Source organism: Columba livia, chromosome 13 (assembly GCF_036013475.1).
Source record: "Columba livia isolate bColLiv1 breed racing homer chromosome 13, bColLiv1.pat.W.v2, whole genome shotgun sequence".
NCBI classification, from domain to species: Eukaryota; Metazoa; Chordata; class Aves; order Columbiformes; family Columbidae; genus Columba; species Columba livia.
Window position 1 is genome coordinate 8594819 of NC_088614.1, and position 10656 is coordinate 8605474.

At 44.0% G+C, this 10656-nt stretch overlaps 1 protein-coding gene across 1 annotated transcript; it reads left to right on the forward strand.

Annotated features, from left to right (window-relative positions):
* The first annotated feature begins 4989 nt into the window (after positions 1–4989).
* On the forward strand, positions 4990–8674 carry HSBP1 (heat shock factor binding protein 1). The gene is made up of 4 exons (XM_021290728.2): positions 4990–5180; positions 6406–6472; positions 6621–6740; positions 7252–8674. The coding sequence occupies exons 1-3, from the start codon at positions 5136–5138 to the stop codon at positions 6737–6739; spliced, it is 231 nt and encodes a 76-aa protein (XP_021146403.2). The 5' UTR covers positions 4990–5135; the 3' UTR covers position 6740; positions 7252–8674.
* Positions 8675–10656: the final 1982 nt, after the last annotated feature.

Here is a 10656-nt window from a genome sequence, read left to right on the forward strand (position 1 = left end):
AACAGGAGTTAACTTTATGTGACAACTACTAATACAGAAGCTGTTTGTTTTAGTTGCTGAAGAATAATGTGAAAACAGCACAGTGAATTGTTTCTGGCTTAATACAGATCTGTTACACATCTATTGTAGATGTGGTTTTGCTGTTTCCATAATTTGTGCTTTATCCAGTTAAATATTCACATGAGTCATTATATTGAATATTTACTTTTCCCTTGACCGTTGTTTTCTAAGCGCAGTTCTTTGTTTAATATGCTTTGACTTCATATAAACTTGACAGCCTGTAAGGAGCGCTATTCCTCTGGAAGTAATAAATGAGTTCTATATGTTACATTTTTCTCCAGAATTTCTGCCATGAGCAACTCAGGTTGCAAGTGAGATATTAAAATTTCATTTTCAAGATTACATTGAATTAAAAAAAAAAAAAAATGTGCTTTTACATGCTGGGTATCTCATGAATTCAGCACATTCACATTCAAATGAGGGAGCAGGCAAGAACAGTTGCAACAATTTAATCGCACATTCCTTGTACAAATAATACTCAGAACTACCACAATTATCTGAAAGTCATCAGGGAGCCCAAATAAGATCTGATGGTCGAAGCAATTAAATGATTGTTGCTATTTATTGCCTTGGAGAATACACAGACATGATAATATCATCTTTTCTAAACTGTTAGCACTGAGCTAATTCTACCACAGACACCGTTCTCTGGAAGAGCTGCTGTTTAAAAAATGTAAATATAGAACTACAACTCATTGAGGTCATTACAGAACCTACACCAGCGGCTTAGGTAGGAACAGGGTCTTATGCAAAAACATCTCTCTTGGCAAAACTTGCCTTTGGGAAATTTTATTCTGCCTTTTTAAGCTTAAATTTAATGCGATGCCTCCCAATCCCTGTGTTAGGATTACTGCAAAGGAGGCCTAACAGCAAGTAATACACAATTAATTCTGCAGTATTAACTACTTAAGGTGATTTAAACATCAGCTGGCACAAAGAAAAAAGCTGTTAAAATTAACAGCCTTTTTTTTTTTTCAAGTGGTTACTTTATGAGGATGATATTGAGCCCTAATCCCACATCACCAAAGGAAACAGGAACTGAATCAGACCTAAAGACGCCAGAACCAGAGATCTCTGTCGTGTTTCCACAAACGCAAAGTTCATTTTGAGTTCCCTGGAAAACTGAAAATGTGCTTCCTTTTGTACAAAGCCTGACCATGACGTACTGTATCTGAGGTCCGGTCATTCTGCTTTGGAATTACATTCCGTTGCATTTTAAAGGACTTTCATTAACTGTTTCTAAACTAATCTTTGTAAATTTTCCTTGATTTTAAAGACAACAACAGGCCCTTTGTAAATTTTTAAAGTCCTCCTCTGTGTACTTTAAATTAAGACTTTGTCAGTAAAAATCCAGCAAGAGAACTCAGCCTTCTATAGCACCATACATTTTAGTAATCTCTGAACACCAGTGTGAAAGGATCATTAATCCTACCAGTCCTCCTTGCGTAGCATTTTCTGTCAGTCCTATCTCAAACAGGAGACAAAACCCTGCACATTTGAAGTCAGTCATTGTTTAACTATGTCATGCTAGGAAGCAAATGAATAACAAAAATGTTTTATCCTGCTATGGAAAAAAAAAACCAGCCCTAAAGTTATGAGAGCAAGTGTGCAGCCATTTGGTGCTTATTAAAAGTGTTAATAGCCCGAGGAGTCATTTTGTTGGTCTGGTCTGAGTCCCTGCATAACAAGGACTGTTAGAGCTTTTTAGTGGACAAGGATTTCAAATGACACATCAAAACCATCTAGGGCCTGTCCCTGCCCTAAAACAGAACATGGTATTGGGATGTCTGAGCTGGAAGAGGCACCAGCTGACTCTATAAAGTGCCTTATCAAAGATTGCCACAATTGGTGTCGGTACGGTCACAAAGATGTGAAGTCAAATCTGTGACGTCTCGCTCTCAAGGTCAAGGTGCAACAGAACCATCTACATGAAAAAAGCTGAAGAATCAGGCCAATCCATATTTTTTTTCTTGTTAAATGATGGAGAACCAATAAATGCATGTGCATTGTCACCTGTGGAAACTCCTGCAGCCTTGACATGCCAGTCAGGAGGCTGGATGGGACTCAAATGGCCTCCAACAGTTCCATACGTCAGGCAGCTTCCTGAGAGCCCCCTGTTCTGCACTACCTAAGAACAGCAAACACTACAAAGACAATGGGGCACAGCAATTTCATTTAGCAGGAGAACATGTAATGGACTAAAGATCCCCGTGAGCTTGGAGTGAGAGGACACCAGCACACATGGTCAAACTCCCTGGCTCTGTGCTCATCTCCCCAGCTCTGCGCACATCTCCCTGGCTCTGTGCACGTCGTCCCGGCTCTGTGCTCCTCTCCCCAGATCTTTGCCCACCTCCCCAGCTCTGTGCGTGTCCCCTCAGCTCTGTGCGTGTCTCCCCAGCTCTTTGCTCATCTCCCTGGCTCTGTACTCATCTCCACGGCTCCGTGCTCATCTCCTCAGCTCTGTGTGGGTCTCCTCAGCTCTGTGTGGGTCTCCCCACTGCATGTGCATCTGCTGGACTCACTGCAGAAACCCACGATTGCCTGAGCCACCAAAACTCGGTGCCATGAGTTTGTCCACATTGGTGCACACTATGTTGCCTCCCTATACAGTTTTATGTCCAAACGCTGGGGAAGACACGGTCCCCGACTCACACTGCTGTGCCACATCCACAGCCCCAGCCGTGAGCAGCACAACCCACAGCAGCACTTGGGGGAATGGCAAGATCGGCACTTCGATGTGCACACAGAGACCAGATACAATGACCTTTTCAAAACAACAGGTTATGTGACTCAAATCCCAGTCATGAAAACAACCACCTTTTGTAAACACATCAAACAAATAAATGGGAGTCAATTTCTTTGTATATTTCAGAACTAGAAGCCTTATTTGCTTAAACACACAACCAAATTTCCCCAAACCAGCACTAAATTTTTTTTTTATTACTACTGCAGTGCTCCAAAAGTCACATTAACAATGCAAATGCTCTCCATCCCACATTTGTTACTGGTTATGGGATCAGGCAGAGTGTGTCGGAGCATCGTTTTGGCTTTCAGGCAAAATGAGACATTTGAGAATCATCTGCTGCTAATGGGAAACGTTCTTCATTCACAAATTCATATTCAATGTTTATGTTAACTTCGGTTTAGATCTATCTCAGTAAACAATAACCAAGCCATGTAAACATTGGCTCATTTCACAAACGAAAAGTACAAATGAGCAGTTTTGGTCCAAAGAGCCTATAAATTTACAGTTAAGAAAGGTTTTTCCTGCATCCATCCTCACCACGAAAATCCATCCTGTGAAGCTTTACAGGATCTTAAAGACCATGCCACTAATCTGTGGCAGGCACGAATTTACTCTAATGCATGCAATATTGTTATTTTTACTTTCTTTCATGAAGACAATATGCCACAATAATATACTCCTTTTAAACATCAATCCACTTACATAACATTGCCGAGTCCCAGCACTAATCCGTTAACGCCGCCTTTCCTGCCACCAGCCCCGCTCTGAAGCCAGATTACCTGCAAACGTTTGCCGGCCGGGCTTAACTGCTCATTCCTGTCTAAGTTAAAACGATAAAAAGGGGGAAGAACTCTCCACACAGCACCATTCCTCCAGCTAGAAAAATATATTTGTCATCTCCCCAACTTGCAGAAGTTATTTCCTAAAAGCAAGAGCAAAACTGTTGAATCTCACTGTGAGGAACGCTTTCATTCTAAGCCTAAGATTAAATGTAAGCTTAGGGGACAAGAAGATGTTTTAACACCTTCCCTTCCCATAGCACTGTGCCAGGGCTCTGGTACCAGACTGTGCTGGGTGAGTGTGTGTGTGTTAGTGGGTGAGAGGCTGGAGTATAAGTGTGATGGGAGCGGCTGAGGGACCTGGGGGTTCAGCTGGAGAACAGGAGCTGAGGGGAGACCTTCTGATCTCTGAACTGCCTGAAAGGAGCTTGGAGCTGGGGGGGTCGGGCTCTGCTCCCCAGGAACAAGCGCCAGGAGCAGAGGAAATGGCCTCAAGTTGCGCCAGGGGAGGCTGAGGTTGAATCTTGGAACTATTTCTTCCCCAAAGGGCTGTCGGGCATTGGAACAGGCTGCCCAGGGCAGTGCTGGAGTCACCATCCCTGGAGGGTTGGACAGATGCAGAGATGAGGTTCTCAGGGACACGGGGCAGTGCCAGGGGTGCGGGAATGGTTGGACTTGATCTTAAGTGTCTCTTCCAACCAAAATGATCCATGGGTGTAGGAAACAATTGTTTTGCAGATATAATAATAAGCCCAGGCAGGATCTCTCAGCAAAGCATATTTTAATAATGATTTTGCAAGACGTGGTGTTCTACCTAAAGGCAGGCACACCTAATAGGGCAAAAAGCTCCTGCTTACATACCCCGAAATCCCAGCCGCAATTTCCCTCCCCTGTTCCCCATTTCTTGGTACTTCAGGGTTTACAGACTACCCCGATGCATACAATACTCTTCCCCTTATCGATATGGATTCCTGGTACTTTGGCTACACTTCCCCTAAATTAACTTGTAAATACAGGTATATACAGGTAACAATATATATTCCAGAAAGAGACTGTGTTTCACACTACGGATTCATAGTCTGACGTTTCTTGGTCCTTTTCCCCTGCTGGGGTCAGGCGTCAGGTCCTCGGTTATGTAAAAACACCAGTTCTTCGTTAAACGTTCCTCACATGGGGACACGCACTCGCATCCCGCAGCCGGCGGGGCCAACACGTGCTGTGCAGGGGAAGGGCTCGCCGCCCGGGCTGCCCCCAGCCGCTCCGCCCGGGCAGGCTGCCGAGCTGCGAGCAGCTCCGCGGCGCCGCGTTCCCCACCCGGGGCCGGGGCCGGGGCCGGGGCCGGGGCCGGGGTCGGGGCCGGGGCGGGTGCGCAGCCCCGTATCCCGCGGCGCTTTCCCGCGGCCCCTCCCCGCCCGCGCCCCCAGACCGGACTACACTTCCCGCAATGCCCCTCGCGTTGGTATCTTCTCGCGAGAGGCGGCGGAGGCGGAAGTGCCGAGGCGTGCGCCGGAAGTGCCGCTGCCCTGGCGACGAGACCCGCCGAACCGACCATGGCCGAGACCGACCCCAAGACCGTGCAGGATCTCACCGCCGTGGTGAGGACAAGGGCCCCGGGGGCAGAGTGGGGGGAGCGGGGGCAGCCGCCCCGGGGCGCCCGCAGAGCGCGGGGCGGGGTCCGCGGCCTCCCCGAGGAGAGGTCCCCGCAGCCTCCGGCCTCGCCCCATTCTCGGGCCCGGCCCAGCCCAGGTATCCTCGCCTCTTCAGGGGCTGCTGGGCTTGCCTGGGCCTTTTGTCCTGGGGCTGGTGATAAACCCCGTCACTTAGAGCTGTTTCTGCCGAGTCCCTCAGGGGTTTCTCAGCTCAGGGCGTTGTTACAGTCGCGTTGCCCATCGCAGCAGTAAAACCGCTCACATACAATCATAGAATCATTTCAGTTGGAAGAGACCCTCAGGATCACCGAGTCCAACCATAACCTAACTCTGGCACTAAACTATGTCCCTAAGAACCTCGTCTAAACGCCCTTTAAACTCCTCCAGGGATGGTGACTCCACCACTGCCCTGGGCAGCCTGTTCCAATGCCCGACAGCGCGTTCTGGGAATAAATTGTTGCCATGATCCAACCTCAGCCTCCCCTGGCACAGCCTGAGGCCGTTTCTTCTTGTCTTGTCACTTGCTACTTGGGAGCAGAGCCCGACCCCCCTGGCTCCAAGCTCCTTTCAGGCAGTTCAGAGATCAGAAGGTCTCCCCTCAGCTCCTGTTCTCCAGCTGAACCCCCCAGGTCCCTCAGCCGCTCCATCACACTTGTGCTCCAGCCCCTCACCAGCTTTGTCACCTCCTCTGCATTTTCTCTAGTATTTCAATGTCCTTATGATAAGGGGCCCAAAACTGAACTGAAGTGCTCTGGTAGTGCAGGGGCTGCCAGGGCATCTGGGGCTCCTGTGTGAGGAGGAGTTACTTGTGGCTAGGAGGGATGTGTTTGGGATTGTGGAGAGAAAGGTGGTTATTCTGACACCGCAAAAAGTGTCACCGTATGATTAATGTAGGGCGCTGGAGGCAGCTGTTGTGGCTTTAGTTGTAGTTGTGGAGTGCAGGTGTTTTCTAGTTCTTAAAATTGTTTACTGTCAGCCTCAGTTTTCCTGTGTGTACATATATATGTGTGCAAAAATATGTTGCTTAAACATGGAATTATACTGCAGAGTTTGTGCACAATTGACTTCAGCAATGAAAAAACATTGTACTTACCTCATTACATGAGATCATGTGCTGAAACAACCTCTGTGATGAAAACAAAAACTGATGTCTTTTTTTCCTTTCTATTAGGTGCAGACATTGCTCCAGCAAATGCAGGACAAGTTTCAAACCATGTCTGACCAAATAATTGGAAGAAATATCCTTTTTTGAAGTTAAATATGCACTATATGCTACAGATGTGCAGGTATTTTTAGGTATGGTTACCAGTGGGATTTGGAAGATACATTTTAAGTGACCATTAGTGTTTGAGCAAAGCGGTAAAAATACCCTTAACTCCAGTGAACTTGACGACATGAGCTGTCGCATAGATGACCTGGAGAAGAACATAGCAGACCTCATGACACAAGCAGGAGTGGAAGAGTTGGAAGGCGAGAACAAGACCCCGGCTGCTAACAAGAGTTAAAGTGAGCCACTTTCTTGCTAGCCTTGAAAGAAATGCTTGAGTCACTTAAAGTACTGACTTTAATGTAGGTGGAATGTTTCCTTTGATTTGTGAGGTAGTCTGAAATTCATTCAGAGCAACTCTGTGTATTATAATACAAGAAGTTTTAAGCAGCTCTCCTCAGCAGGCTCCTCACAGCCTCTTCAGCAAGGAGGTTTTCTTCACCAGTACTGGTTAGTACTTGTTAGTTTTGAGGGAGTGCAGTAGCTGTACCCATCCTCTGTTACACACTCACCCTCATACTCCATATGAGATCTGAACTAATGGCCGTGTCACAGGCAGATGTGTTTGAAACAGGCTTGTTAAGGCACCTATTTTCAGTGATACTTTGACAGAAATACAAATTATTGTGGGTTTCATTGGCCCTATTTCTAGTTCCTTTAGCATGAACCCCACAAATGAAAATCTCTCAGCATTTGTCTCTTAATTCTTTTCAAGTGATATATTTATTTTTTATTATTTTTCCCCAACAGGTTGCCAGTAACTTAAGATGGATCCTGGAAGACAACTTCCTATTTTTTTTTTTCTACCAGCCCTTGGAATTACAGAACAGCTTTTTGCAACTACTGTGTGTAAAAGCATTTTTATATTGTTACGGAGCTTGCATTCCTAATGTATATTGTATAGTTAGGGATAGGTTAGTTTATATTTTGATTTGTGTACTGTAATTTCACTTTTTGAATTCTTGTTACGAGGATCAATTAGTCGTGTTATTAAAACACAGTTCTTATGGATCTCAACTACTGGGTGTATTTTTTTTTTTGTGAAGTCGTTCTTTTCTCTTTCTTATACTTTTTCTAGACATTTCATTTTTGATAGATAAACATCTAGTGACTCCCATCAAATGGAAATCTTAACTTGTCCTACGTAACTTTGTGGTTGAAGCACAAGATTAAAATTCAGCATTAATCTTAGCTCTAAGCATCAGTCACTCAGCCACTTGAAGACTACATGTTGTTTTATTATAAATGTGATAAGGTGATTTTGGAAACATAAGACAGCATCAAAATCATATCTCATACTCCTGGTATTACCTCACCTGTGTGTTCCTAGAACGTGAACCAGAAATAAAGATTTAATGTTAGAGACACCCATACACAGCTGAGCAAACACTGCCATTCAAATCTGTTCTATTTAGACAGACAAGGAACTGTTAACTATGAAAAAATCTCACTGTGCAATTTGCGTTTTTTAATACTGTAGAACTCTACTTTGAAAGTGCCAGTGTGTCATTTAGCATCACCTTTGAACAATAATTGTGGTAAAATAGTGATACTGGACTGAATGGGGAGTGTTTGTCTGTGGTCTTTCAGTTCAAATGACTGGCTTGTTCTAAGCAGTTTGCTGACGAACCAATGATATACTGAGTAACAAAAAAAGGAGAGAATCCAGTAAGAATTGTAAAGCTTTGCTTCTGTTTGAGTAACAACCAGCCAGAACTCTTCAAAGGATTTGATTTAGAAAGGTGTTTGTTTTTATTTTCATATCCACGTTTATGGACCTGGAGTTTAATGGATTATGTTAGAGTATTTTGGCAATGAAAAGTGTATTTAGAGTATGTACTATATGTGAAGAAAAATGACCGATGTCGGATATTACTGACAATCATTGTGATGCTCCTCCAGCTTGAAATGTAAATTTAAGCAAGCGCCTGTGGCAGTCGGCAGTGACGTGAGGACCACGCTTCAGACTGCGCTTTGAACGCCGCCAGATCAGCACCTGTGCCTTATAAAGGCAACATGACAGGTCATTTTTCAAAAGTGAGGGGAAATGGTAAGAAAAGCTCAGAATAAGAGAAATTTTTGTGAACACAGGAAATGTATCGATATATGTTGTATTACCAGCCTTAGGCTCTTTGTAACGTCATTTAAAAAAAAATAAACTATTACGTGGTAACTAATAGTCAGGTCATATATATTAAAGCAAAACGCAGCAGAAGTGCATCATGTTATGCGAGATTGTATTTAGTTATAAGTTATGGAAAGACTTTAGCACAGCCTTAGCTTGTAGAATATGGTCTAGAGTATAAGTGTGTTCTGTATCATAAATGGGTGAGCACGATTCATGCCCTGTCCAAGCTGGATTTTACTGGGTTACAACTATAGACCACATTTATAGGAAAGCATGTTAAAGTGAAGGATTGTTTTGTATGATGTTTATACAACTATAAATTCTCATCTCGCCTTCTTCCTCCTGTAGGAGAAATGGTCGTCCTTGCATTTGCACTACCCTATATACAGCAGCAGTGACCTGCTTTCCCGAAGTTTATTTTGTCAGAATAACTTACTGGAAAATTATTTCAGCTTTCAGAGCTTAAACACTTTTCAGAAGGGGTAGTTTTCCCTCATAAATTTAACACAATGGATTTTGAAAAGTAATAATTCAAGCCTTTCGGACAGGAAGGTATTACTTGTAACTCTTTAAATACTGCATGTTTTTGAGAAACATTTTTTATTCTTACTCTGAACCAGTAGTAGAACTTCTACATAGAAGCAGCAGGTGCAAATCAAAGGAGAATCCTTTTTGGCCACGATTTCCTGAAGTGCAGTTAGTTTAATACAAAAAGGAAAGCAGAAGATGACTGTTCTTTACAAAATAATAATGTCCTTGTTTTCTCAATATGCTGGTTCACATCATACCTGACTTGTATTTGTCCTTTCGCCTGGGCTGCCTCACTTGCAAAGAAAAAAGTCTGAGGATCAAACTCTTGAATAGGGGCTGTCTTCTGCATTAGAATATAAAGCTGTCCCGTGTATCCATTTAAATCAAACTAGGGCTGTGTTTGCTTTAGGCCCGTCCTTTGAGACTGCAGCTTGCATTTTCTAGTTATTTATGCCAAAGTCTCTAAGCACTTTCTGCTTTAAGAAAAAATTTTCTGCTGTCATCATGGTAACACACACTTGGATTTTATCATTGACATATTTATCTCGTGCAGTTTATTTTCACAAACAGTGGCAGATTAAATGCACCCTACTCTGATGTCCATGTACAAACTGGCATGGTGGATGCTGCATTTTCCAGTTTGCAGTTCAAACGGGTAACTGGGCAGAGTCTATGGGTCCTGCATTTATGGGGAAAAGGAAGAGCAGCTGAGGATGGAGGAGACAGAATCCCCCTGCTCCCATTCGAGCTCCTCAAGCTCTCCCTTGTCTCACCTCCCGCCACTTCTCCAAATGTCCATTACCAGCATCCTCTTCAGCCCCAGCTTCAGTTCCACGCTGACTCTCCAGAGCTCAATTTCAGCTGTTACGCAGGAAAAGGCTGCTGTTTCCAAACTGTCTCCAGGTAACTACCAAGCACAGATATTCTTTCACAAAATATCTGCGTTGGGAACAGCAAACAGAATCAGTCTTTTCCTGTGACAGGAATGATGAGTGATTCCATGTGAGTCTTCAGCCACCGTTTCCACGGCCGATCGTTAATAGCGCTGTTGTTTCTGAGTGCGAGACTGTAGACCTGAGAGCCCAGGAGCAAGCTGAAGGCCACAGGAGATGTGTGGCTTCTGTCTTTACACGGGGCAACAAACAAATTTGAAAGTCCTGTCTCATCTAGCGTCTCATAAAAAGAATTATACTCTCTCACAGACACAGCATTGTAATAAAGCCACCTTTTTAAATGCTTAGGCCCACTGATAAGTGATCCAGAATTACAGTTTCCTTTAGAGGATTTTTCATTTAATCGCTGCCCTAAAGCCAAGGTACAATAAACAAGTCTGCACCCAGAGAGCCCTTCAGTTGACACCTTCTGGTCCGTGCACTAAATGAACCTGGTTACATCCCAGAGAGACACACTAAACTCCAACACTCGCTGTCTGCAAAAGGTTCTTCCTCCAAACTCGAAAGCTCATGAAATTAGTTCCTTTGTATCGTAAATACATT

Bases quoted from the DNA above. Each gene is read 5' to 3' on its own strand.
- HSBP1 (XM_021290728.2), top strand. From the start codon at position 5,136: ATGGCCGAGACCGACCCCAAGACCGTGCAGGATCTCACCGCCGTG. The intron at 5,181-6,405 runs GTGAGGACAAGG...CCTTTCTATTAG, and splicing joins TGCAGGATCTCACCGCCGTG to GTGCAGACATTGCTCCAGCA. The intron at 6,473-6,620 runs ATATCCTTTTTT...ACTCCAGTGAAC, and splicing joins TGACCAAATAATTGGAAGAA to TTGACGACATGAGCTGTCGC.